General features: G+C 40.6%; 1 protein-coding gene across 1 annotated transcript; it reads left to right on the top strand.

The window, feature by feature from the left end:
• Nucleotides 1–11,479, top strand: LOC137592570 (uncharacterized). The gene is made up of 11 exons (XM_068310835.1): nucleotides 1–177; nucleotides 272–350; nucleotides 1,541–1,623; nucleotides 3,016–3,118; nucleotides 3,573–3,617; nucleotides 3,876–3,966; nucleotides 4,360–4,837; nucleotides 5,048–5,301; nucleotides 8,854–9,100; nucleotides 10,289–10,513; nucleotides 11,463–11,479. Exons 3-11 carry the CDS (start codon nucleotides 1,545–1,547, stop codon nucleotides 11,477–11,479), a joined length of 1,539 nt encoding a protein of 512 aa, XP_068166936.1. The 5' UTR covers nucleotides 1–177; nucleotides 272–350; nucleotides 1,541–1,544.
• Nucleotides 11,480–12,478: the final 999 nt, after the last annotated feature.

The raw sequence follows: 12,478 nt of genomic DNA, 5'->3' as shown, positions 1-12,478 counted from the left end.
AAGTGGTTATCTGAAAATTTGTGACACTGAATCCTGTGCCAAACCTTCTTGTTTAATTGTTGACTTTGAGTCTGAAGGTCTCCAAAGCTCTGCCCAGAAGCAAACTGAGGATCTGATGACAATTGGGATACCTCTCAGCATTCATCCACCTGCGGTTCAACGGACCACAAACAAGCAGTCAGTAATTATGGTGATCAAGTAGACAAATTAGCATTGTTGTGATGATTCTGAGGATTGACTGATTATTGGTCATTTTATTTCTTCTGATCAGCTGTCATTGGCTGAGGTGGCTGCAAGAGTTGGGCTACACCACAGAAAAAGAAAGAACCAACAAAGAAGACCGAAGAAAGGTGAGTCAAACACAGGATGTGTCCAGAGTAAACACTTTATTTAAAATGATCGAAGTTTAAAAATTGGATTTTCACACAGTAGAATGCACACAAAACCAAATATGAAGGAACGTTAATTTATTCTTGGACATGAGAAGTATAAAACCCAAATGCTCAGCAGGAGTCCACTTGATCCTGCTCAGATTTTGCTTCAGGTTTTACTTCAGGTGCAGGTTTTTTCCCCCCAGTATGAGAACACTGCAAGGAAATTTCTCAACTCAACAGTTTGTGAAGTAAAACAAGCTCTCAAAAATTTGATTGGCCCTAACTAACAGAAGATGATATCGATGAATTACATGCCATTTGTGGCTCCAGGTTGAAATGACATCACCCTCGACGATTTCCCAGCAGCATTGTCATTTCAATCATAATGCACAAGAAAATAACCTCATTAAAGATATAAATCACCCAAACACAATTTAATGTTCTGTTTTCCTTACCACATCCGGAGAGTTCTACACAGTCCCTGTTCACAGAGCGAAACAGTTGGACTAAAGCAACCTTTCTAAATTAATAATTGTGCAATAATTTATTCCGAGTATTCCGAGAATTTCCTCAGCACCTACAGTAAAAAAGTCGTGTGCAATGATTTGTTGATTCAGCAAACAAAATTACACAAACACAGACTTTGATTTTTTGATTTTGTGTTTGTGTGTGTGTGTGTGTGTGTGTGTGTGTGTGTATATATGTATGTGTATATATATATATATATATATATATATATATATATATATATATATAGTATATACAGTATATACACACACACACACACACACACATACATACATATTTGTATTTATTATAAAATAAATGTGTGTTATGTGACAGACAGAACACCCATTCTAGAACCAGGAGATTGGGGCAGAACACAGTGATCATGTCAAGGTCTTACGAAAAAGTTATTCCACTGCTAAGTCAACCTGAGTTATTAAATGATTACAATTGGTAAAATATTTCAGAAAGTTGTAACAAAAATGAATTATTTGGTGGTAATGATCTAAATTGCCACAATACCCGTCACTGTGACATTTCCTCCACTCATGTTTATCACACACAATAGCATTTTAACACCAGAACACTTTTACCAAGCCACAATAGTGAAAATAACAGGTACAACGTCATGTTTCTGTGGTGTGTGTGGTATTTTACAGTGTGATGGCGGACTGGGTGAAGACCTGTTGGGGTCTGAGGCTTCTGGTCCTGTTCAGCCTCCTCAGCCTCACTGAACTATTTGGTGAGAAACATTTTGACAAGTTCAGGTTCTATGATGTTGTTAAAGTTGTATAGTGATGGTAAATTAAGAGACAAGTGCAGACAATGAGTCAAGCTTGATGAGAAACTGTTAAAACACAAAGTTAACCTCCTACAGAATATTTCAAGTAATACTTTTTACTCTTAATGCTTAGGTCATTGGTTGTCATTGATGTTTATAGACATAAATATGAGTCCAACCACTGATTGCCATTTATGTGTGAAGACTTCATTTGTTGTTCGCCAGTGGGGGGGGGGTGGCTACGCGACGGTCTGATGGAGCCAGCTCCTGTATTAATATCAGATTTACACACTAGTGTAGTCTGAATTGGTCCCCTGTAGGTGGCAGTAGTGCTGTTTTTAGATGATTAGCATATAGGGGTAGTGTTCAACATACAAACACAATTGAAAAGGTTGTTCATAAACCAAATTGTTCGTAACTCTTTATTCAATACATTTCGATCTTAAATCGCCATTTGAGGTCAATTAAATGTTATTAATACTGCAAATACAGAAGTACTGTTCTCAGACTTCCCTGAGACGAGTACAGATAACGGATTTCTCCTCATAACTCACTGTATTCACGCTCTGTGATTGGCCAGTCTCACATAGCGCCCGCCCCTCCCTACAGAGACTGCAGCCAGAGCTGCCTGTCGCTGTCCCACTCTCGCTCACACACACAGACACTGACTGATCTCTCTGTGTATGGCTTTGCTGTAGCTCATGTTGCTATCCTTAGGTTGACATCAGCTTGATTCTATTTCGGTCTATTGAAGGTTACTAGGTGAACTTGTTTCTTGTTTTGTTGCACGTACGCGGTGCATTTGAGCAGACAGAGCTGAAGACTGCTCGTGTCACATCGGTCACCGCCTCCACCTCAGTGGTTTTTTTTCTTCTTTTACCTGCTTTTTCTTAGTTTGACACTTTCTCATTTCAGTTCGAATTAATAATTTCAATACTGTATAGATATAGACATAATAAAATAAAATACAGATACAGGTCATTCTGAGTTAAGTTGTTCTCGATTATATGTCTGTCTTTAAAAAAAAATTTTCTGCCATTTTATTTCAGTAAATGGCTGTCTGCCACTCTTAAAATCATTGGAAAACCATGAAACGCACATAATATCATGTTACTGTACTGCACATGTTATTGTATGAGTGTTTGTAAGTTGAGGACTATCAGTATTATTTCAAAGAAGACAGGAGATGACGAGAGAGACAATGGCAAAACTTGGGAAGTTGAACTAAATTTCAGTTGTAACTCTTAAACCATCCACACCACATTTAAAAGTCCTCTTAGAACAAAGAATTGAGTGAATGCAAGAACCGTCACCTGATTGTGTAGGTCATGAGATAAAAAATCTGTTTTCCAGAGGTGAGAGATAATGAGTGGGAGGAGCTCCGCCCTGATATTGCTGCTCTGCACCGTCTCCGTGGACTGCATTATCGCATGTCTCATGAAATCTCCAATCCCAGGTACCTGTTTAATCACAAACTAGATGTTTTTGTGTTCTCCATGAACACTGGTCTATGTTAACTTATTGTCATTCAGCTGACAAAAGACTGTAATGAGATGACAGTTCAGACTTATATTGCTTTGAGCTATTCGGAGTTTGTAAGTCAGTCAGGTGCCCTTCAGATGAGTTTGACTGTATGCAAGCCTGTACCCTGTAATGATACTGCAGAATTTAGCTTTGCCAGTTTTTTAATAGTCAGTGGTTCAGTCTGATGCTGCTTTAACAACATGATTGGTGTCACTAAAAATCACATCTGCATCTGTAAGAACAATGATACTTGCTGTGTGCTGCTTTGTGCCAGGCAGAAAAAAGGGATCATGAAATTCTTGTTGTCCCCTCACCAGTAAATACTGAATGGAGTCTTTTTTAGGGGTTTGCATTGAAATTATAACGAGGAGTGTATTTTATCCTAGGAACATACTCAACCATGGGGCCAGAGTGGAAAGATCCATCAGCAGGTAAGGACGACTTCACATCTCAGACAAGATTTTAAAGCAGTGCTGGTGAAAGTATAGGTGATGGTGACAAGTCATGTCAATAGTTTCTCTTGAATGAAGCAGAAACCAGAAAGTTACAATGATTCAAATCAAAAAATCTTCCTTTATTTGTAAATCTGTGCCTTGATGGTGTGTACAATGCATGAAGTGTCCCTCTAGTTGAAATTGTGTTATTACTGGGTTTTCCTTTGGGATATAATCATGTGGATCCAATTATAGGGGGACCATCGATCAAAACCCAATGGATTTGCAGGAAGATCTGGAGAAATGTCATCAAAGCTTCACATCATGTGTGATTCAGAAGAAAATGGTAGGGTTTATTGTGTGTGTATGTGTGTGTGTGTGTGCGTGTGTGTGTGTGTGTGTGTGTGTGTGTGTGTGTGTGTGTGTGTGTGTGTGTGTGTGTGTGTGTGTGTGTGTGTGTGTGTGTGTGTGTGTGTGTGTGTGTGTGTGTGTGTGTGTGTGTGTGTGTGTGTGTGTGTGTGTGTGTGTGTGTGTGTGTATACCGTATACATGTGCAAGCATTTGGAGTTAAACAAAAGAAATTTCCCTTCGGGAATTGATAGATTTATTTACTTATTTTTATTTTTTATACAAACACACACACACACACACACACACACACACACACACACACACACACACACAACTTGACCCATTTAACATTATTACTTGTCTTTTTCTACCAACATTTTTTTCCCAGGACTTTGGAAACTTCTTTGATGCAATTGACAAACACAAAATAGACGACAAGCTGATGAAGGCTTCAGAGATCTCTGACAGCTACAGCCACAAACTTCTTATCATGACTGATTATGACAAGTCAACACATGACCGAGCCCTACAGGAATACAGCGTGGATCCACATTATTCTCAAATAGTCAGCAAAAACTGCCTGAACGATGTCTCATGTGTCCCAGAAGCAAACGGCAACACTGTAGTCAAAATATTTGGTACTGTTTCCGAAGATGGACAAACTGTTTCAGGTCTTTCTGGCTCATCTCTTGCAGTGCTGATGTTGAAACCATCACTGAAAGCTGCACCTGTTTTCTCCATTGATGGAAACACAAGCTCACATTTTCAGTACAGCTTCATTCGGATTTTTATGGTCCGTGGAGTGAAAGCGGTTTTACAAATAAATAAGGGATATCAACAAATTTACCAGGTCATGAATGAACCAGGTTCAGTTTCTCGGTACGATATTCCACTGAGACCTATTGATCATTCTACACAGTATGACCACCAACAGATCCTAGCTATGGACAGTGATGCTATAATCAGATCATCTACAACTTATCTTTACGACAAACATCCAAGCAGTAGCTCTGTCTACGCTCTTGATAACAACCGGAAACCGAAAGTGATTAAGGGTGACTCTGTTCCCCTGACAGAGGACAGCAGACTGGTGCTGGTAGGACATGGAATGAGAGAGAGCTCAGGAGAGATGAAACTGTCAGGGTACACAGCACAAGAAGTAGCAGAAATCATAAAAGACACCTCGAGGGTAGGCAATGATATCAAGACAATAAGTGTGGTGGCCTGTGAGCTCGGTTCAGATAATGTCTTTGTGGAAACCCTGCTGAAGGAGCTCCGTGAGAAAGCCAACATCGAGACAGAGCTTCATCTCAGGGATGCTGTCATCCAGGTCAGGCATACAGGAGAGAAAATCACCCAAGGGATCTCTACAGATGGAACGGAATGGCGACATAAAGATGATAGCGTGAAAGTGGTGGCAACCTTTGACCGGGATGGAAATGTCATCGTCAGAACTGAGCCTGGAAGCAGAGGAGAAGCAGTTTTTACCAATGAAAGAACAACCCTCGGCTTCATTAGTAAAACAATACAAGAACGTTTTAAAGTCTTCAGAGACAGTTGGCCAACTGAGCCGAGGAGATTTATTGACCAGAATGTATTTGATGAATACGACCAAAATGCTCTCAATGAACTTGAAGCTCTGTCTTGGGGATTCTTTCACAGAGACTTGCCATCTCCAAGAAAAGTAGACATTGGTGAACTGCAGCAAATAGACCAGGATTATATATTGGGGAAGCATGTTGATGTAGAGGTAGATGGAAAAAAAAGAAAAAAAATTGAGTGGATCTCCGATAATAACGAAAAAACAAACATTCTTTCTAATTGTTATGAAATGAAATCAGGAGAAGACATGAGAAGTATCATCCAACACTATGCAAAGACAGGAGAAGATGGGCAAACGTTCCTGATGGTCAATGACTGGATTTTTCTCATAGATCCTCAAACTCTTTATGCATATCCAGTTGGAAAAAAACTCAACAACAATGACAAAGACAGTAATGTGAGAATACAAGAAATTGAAGAAGTTATCAAGAGCCAGGTAGGGAATGAACATTATCATCTAATAAAAGAACACATTGTTGATCAAAATAATGAGGTTCTATCAAAAACAAATTATGTTAAATATGTGAAAGGTATATTAACTGGAGAGCACACAGTTTCACTACCATTGACCACTGAGTCCTGGTGCACCTCGTTTTTCACAGCATCAATTATATCAGAATCTGCTAGAAACTTCCGGACATTCCCTTTGGTTCTCATGGGCCTGGATATGGTTGACAGTAAAGGTGATGCTGTTACTGAAACAGAACTGAATTTCTTTTTTGATGAACACCCGATGGCAAGACCAGAAAGTTGGGTTGACCCAAGCAGGCGTGGATTTAGTGGCACTGCAACACATCAAGATTCCAGCAAATTAAAAAATAAAGATAAAAGAAAACGTAAGACTCCGGAGGAGTTAACAGCAAACCTTAAAGAAGTACTTGACTTTGAAGTCAAACATTACAAATCTTGGAAAAATGTAAATCAAGAAGGTAGTGTATCTGACTTATTGGAGATTGCAGGAAAATACAAGATAAGTGAAAGTAACACAGAAGAAGTCAAAAACATTGTCAATGACTACAAAACCTTTAAAGAAAAATTACAAAAAGCGAGTGAACCTCAGCCATCCACTTCAATGGAAGGCTACAATGATGGCCCAACAACCACTGATGACCTGATATCTGCCACAAACCTGGAGAATTCTTTCAAACTTGAATCACATTTCTCAAGGCTAAAATCGGCAGTTTCTACAGAAGTTTATAATAAGATGAGGGAAAAATATGGTGAACAACTGGCACACTTGACCATCCAGGATGGCAGTATGAAAATGGAGAATGGAGAGTTCACATGTCGCCTTGAGTCCGAGGATCCAAGTGTTGCACCTGATGAATTTAGGGCTCTGCTATCTCCAGAGAGTCAACAATACAATGAACAGATGTCCGGTAGCATTGAAACGGCCGTTGAGACCCTGGAGCATCATGGTTCAGTCCCCTCCCGTCAAGGCAAAGCTCTTGAGCACACTGGGACAGCGATTGGGGTCCTTGGCCTCATGTTGGGTTTGAAAGGAGCTGTTAATGCCTTTGAGCAGGGTGATGTCAAAGATGGAGTGATGGGAGCTCTACAAACGACTCATGGAGTGGCAGCTATGACAACAGCTGTTATTGCAGGGAAAGCTCTGTCTGCAGAGACAAGAATGGCCAGAGCTGTTGCAACGATTATGAGAACCCCCGCAGGAAAGGTCGGGTTGGCAGTTATACCAGTGGCAGGGATTGGATTTGGGATATACAATATTGTGGAAGATCTGAAGAGACATGACAATCTGGGATACATTGATGCTGCATTTGATATTACAATGGTTGCATTGGATGTTCTTGAGATTGCTCAACCTGAACTGACACCAATCATAGCACCTATAAACTTGGCTTTATCAGTCATCCGGATGATGATTGATGACTTTTATATGAGTATAAAAAATGAGTTAAACAGCCTCCCAAAAGATGCTGGAGTTCTGGAGAAAGTGACGGCCTTTTTCAAGGGCTTGGGGAAGGGTATTCTGCATTTTATGGTTCGTGTGGCGAGTATCTTTTATGACTGGCATTACCAAGAAATTGAAGAGGGACACAGACTTGTTGCACAGATTGCAGACTATCACAAGTATTACAAAGTGATAAAAGAACAGGATGGGATCAGTGCCATTGACTTTACTGGTGGTGATATCTCCTGGAATGGAGGAGGTGTTAACTTCTGTCTTGCTGAACAGGGTCAGTCTGAGCTCTGCATGGACTACTTTGTGTCGAGTGATGAGAAAATGAAAAAGCAGTGTTGGAACATTGACACCCAAGGAAGCCAGGACATTATTCTTGGTCTGGGAGAGTCAGCTGGCTTAGAGTACAAGACATTGCAGAAAAAACTATTCACATTCATACCCGTCGGCTCTGTGACAGTGGTTTCAGGATATAAAACTATATCAGAGTCAAGATATGGGAAATATAAAGGAAACAGTCATTCAAACCGTTTCTTTGCAATTCAAAAAGCAGAGGATAAACATGTGATTGAAGTCATGTTGAGTTATTATTACACACTTCATGGTGAACCAGGTGATGACACGTTCTTCCTTGGCCCACAGAGAAGTTCTGTTCAAGGATCTGGTGGAAAAGACACGTACATCATTCCTCCAAAGGGAGGAAAAACAATTATTAACAACTATGACGATTCCAAAGCACAAGACTTGCTTCACTTCAGTGTTGACTACAGTCACATTTCTGTGTCCAAATCTGGACAAGAACTTGTATTAACGTATGAAGACAGTCATACTGTGATCATACAGTCATGGTTTGTCGGGGAAGCGTATCGTCACATGTCCATGCTGTCAGGAGATGGGGTCTTATTTGAGATTTCTCCTGTTGTAGTTACTTCTGTCCAGCTGGTGGCCAAAGGAATTAACATAGGATTCAAAACACAAGGTGAGACTGTGGATGCATCTCAGCCACTGTTAAACACAGTGATAAATATCTTTGGGTCTCGGTTTGATGACACACTCATTGGGAATGCAGAGAAGAATTTGGTGGATGGAGGAGGAGGTCGTGATCGTTTGCTTGGTGGTGATGGAGAAGACATATACGTAGTGAAAATCAGAGAACAGTCTTCAGTGTTGATTGAAAATTACTCGACTGACAAAGCAACAGACCTGGCCATAATAGAAGCAAATCTCCACTCTTTTAAAGTCAGAGTAGTCGGCGATGACCTTGTTCTGAATGCTTTCCATGACAACATAGCCATCCAGGTGACCCTAGTGAGGTGGTTCAGGTCATCAGCAGATCAGCACTTGCTTGTTGTCACAAAGGATCTGATCACTTTTGCAATCTCAGAGAAGAAGGCTGACTGTCAGCAGACAGACCCATTCTCCAAGTGCATAAAAAGCCTGAGAATTGACTACAGCAGTTCCCCATCTTCTCTGGGATTGGACCTTGAGGAGGACGAGGCTTTAAGCAGCGTTACTGAGATCCGTGGATCAGACTTCAATGATGTGATCAGAGGGAACAAAGAACACAATGTTATTTCCCCAGGAAAAGGGCTGGACTATATCCAGGGTAGAGGAGGAGAGGACTGGTACGTTATCACTCCAGGCCAAGGAGTAAAAACCATCGATAATCTGTCACCTGATCTTGTCATGGACTTTCTCTTCTTGAAGGAAAAATACAAGCATATAACATGCAGCTGTGAAGGACAAAGCATTGTCATTTCAGTGAAGGGAAGAATACAAATATATCTACATGAGTGGTTTCTCTCAAAGAAATCTCAGCACCTGCAGATCAAGACCAGTGATGGAGTAACTGCCGGACTGATAACAGAAAACAACAAATGTGGCTCGTCTGTAATGTTACCTTTAATTGTTGATTACAGAGACCAGGAACCTCAGCCACTTGATCCACTTCCAGACGATGTTCAATTTTATGCAGCTAGAGTGTGTTACCTAGATTGGAATGCAAGATCAGACAACAAAGCCCCATGTACTTTTAAAGGTCAGATGATAACAATGAAAGATGTTGATTCAGTTAAAGAAATGTATGGCTCCTCGGGTTTCGATATCATAGGTGGAAACAACAATGATAATGTTCTCGATCCTTACACTGGAGGGGCGCTGATGTATGGAGGTGAAGGAGAAGACAAGTATATAATCAAACATGGATATGGAGACAAAATAGTGATTTACAATTATGCTGATGATGAGAAAATTGATACAATAATGGTTGATATGGATTTCCTTGATGGTAGCCAAGTCTCAGTCAGTTTATATGCAAATGATTTGAAAGTGGAGATTATAACAAAAGAAGAACAATTTCGTATATTTCTGTTTAATTACATTCAAAATGGGAAATATCAGCATCTTCAATTTCTGAGTTCCGATGGAGTGAATTTTAAACTCGAATCCGTGGACTCTGGCAGGCACTTGTATGATATTGAGGCTTTCAAAGTTACCATTAAACAAAGTACGGTTGACTGTCATTTGGACCTCAACGCTTATAAAAACCTGTCAAAGGTCCACACAGTCCAAGGCTGTCCCCACCAGTCCAATAACATAATAGGCAACGCTCAAGACAATGTTTTAATGGGAGGAATGAAAGATGATGCCTTGGATGGAGGTGAAGGAGACGACACACTGATTGGAGGGAATGGAAATGACATTCTAGCTGGTGACTTGGGAGACGACACTCTTTATGGTGAAGAAGGAAATGACACCATGATTGGAAACTCTGGTCAGGATGTCTTTATTCCAGGACCAGGAGAAGACTTGGTGGATGGAGGTCCTGGCAGAGACACTGTTGTGTACCGGGGGGATCCTGTCATGGGTAAAGGAGTCTATGTTAACCTGCTGACTGGACAAGGCCACTATGCTGATGCTGAGGGGGATGTGCTGAAGGACGTGGAGACGGTCATTGGTACCATCTATGCTGACATCTTGGTGTCTGGATATGAGAGTGCTCTTCTCAAAGGCTCTGAAGGCAACGATATTTTGGTCTCCACTGGTGGTGATTACCTTGTCGGAGGTGATGGAAATGACATTTACATGCTGGCTTTCAGTAAGGGTTCAGTCATCATCAACAACTGTGCGAAGGACAAACAAATTGATGTTATATACTTGAACTCCCAGGTAGGACCACAGTACGAGTCTGAACTATTGTCTGACAGACTACGCATGACATTCTTTGGACCCAACGAAATTGTTGTTAGCATAGAACTGGTGGGCAGGACAAGTGGTAACACTGAATGTGGTCATTTGAAGGTGGTTTTTAGGGGAAAGGAGGCCACTGCGATCTCGCTCATGTAAAGAAAATTTTTAAATGAAAGAGATTTTTCATGAGTCTTCCACAGCTTGAGCCCACAGCATTGAAAGCCCCAAGATTTAGGATTGAATAAATTTAAAAAATTAGAAAAATATTTCAAGGTTGTGTCTGAAAACTGTATTTTTGTTCTAGTTGATTATTTGTTTTTTCATCATCACTTATCACAAGTAATTTTATGCTGAATCTGGTATGCATAAACATTCTCATCATGAATCATGATGAGAACATGTTTATTCTTGTTATTTTGAGTCTGACAATTAAATAAACCACATTCAATCAATGAGATGTTCGAGAATGATTCCGTGTAATTCGACGGAGAAATTAATTTCCCTGATGGAACCTCTTTAATGGAACAATAAAGTTATAGTCTACTCTATCTACTCTCTCTACTCTAGCCACATGTGCTTTGTTGATGTGGAGAAGGTGTTCGACTTTGTTCCTTGTGGTATCTTGTGGGGATTACTTCAGCGAATGGGATTGGGGCCCATTGCTACGGGATATCCGATCCCTGCATAACTGAAGCTGGAGCTTGGTTAGCATTGCCAACAGTAAATCAGACCTGTTAGGGGTGCGTACCCCAGGTTCTGTTCATAATTTTTATGGACAGAGCAGCAGGGGCCCTGAACGGGGGTTACACAGGTAGAGCAGCCCCATCCCGGTTCATAATGGAGTCAAGTGTTTGAGGGTCAAATTTTTGGTCTGAATCTAGAGGATCTTTGGAAATGGTTGGCCTTGTTGCACCACTGTGTTGCATTCTGCCTCCTGAATTGAGACATGTTTAGAAATGGCATTTCCAAGATTCACAACAACCCTGGAAACCACCAAAAACCAGTCTTGAAATTGTGTTTAGGGCTCCCATAGAGTCGACAGGAATTATTCTGCGGAATCCTAGAACATGAGAACAGCAGAAAATTCCTAAATGCACATTAAAACAAATTGAACCCTCTTTAAGGGAATGGAGGTTACCTAGAAGTAATCTAGGACACTGAATTATCATTTAAGAAACTTCTCCAAACCAAAGGTATTCACTACTCATAACCGCTTGAATTTGAAGTGTTCCTGCAATCCTGGAATCTCATCAGACCTTCCCAGATCTCCAAAACCCAATTCTTTAAATGCACTGTCTAAATTACAGGCCTAAAAACTTCCAAAGGACCCTGGGAGCCTTTTCCAGACTTCAAAAACTTTTCCCCAGGCCTGATAATGACTTAAACAGCTGTCCGGCAGGAGGAAGGGATCGTGAGCTACAGATGCTGTTTTAAGGAACGCCTCAAACATTTGCAGCTCCTGTTGTAAAACCAGAAAAGGGTCAAGGTACACACAAAGACGTCAGACACAAGGACACTGGCCCTTCAAAATAAAGATTGCACTAAATTTTCTTAAATTTTTACATATACTGTAACTTTGTGCCATTAATTAAACGTCATTTACGTTAAAAAAAATTTCATGAGAGCATTGTTTTCATGATGCCTGGGTGTTAAGTGCAGCTTTCAGTTGGGCTAATTAAAATGGCTAAAATTAAAACGGCAGTAAAAGTCACACACCTTTTACAGTAGGACTGTAATAAATACACAAACGTGGACTTGGATGTCTAAAACGCCCTCACGTCCTATGACAGCTGGG

The sequence above is a fragment of the Antennarius striatus genome, chromosome 3 (assembly GCF_040054535.1).
Source record: "Antennarius striatus isolate MH-2024 chromosome 3, ASM4005453v1, whole genome shotgun sequence".
Lineage (NCBI taxonomy): Eukaryota > Metazoa > Chordata > Actinopteri > Lophiiformes > Antennariidae > Antennarius > Antennarius striatus.
The sequence above is the reverse complement of the archived record's forward strand: the minus strand, read 5'-3'. Positions and strand labels throughout refer to the sequence as shown.

What these genes read in the sequence shown, in the direction of transcription:
- LOC137592570 (XM_068310835.1), top strand. Translation starts at nt 1,545, where the DNA reads ATGGCGGACTGGGTGAAGACCTGTTGGGGTCTGAGGCTTCTGGTCCTG. An exon ending in CAGCCTCACTGAACTATTTG is followed by an intron (nt 1,624 to 3,015) that starts GTGAGAAACATT and finishes TCTGTTTTCCAG; the next exon opens with AGGTGAGAGATAATGAGTGG. An exon ending in CATGAAATCTCCAATCCCAG is followed by an intron (nt 3,119 to 3,572) that starts GTACCTGTTTAA and finishes ATTTTATCCTAG; the next exon opens with GAACATACTCAACCATGGGG.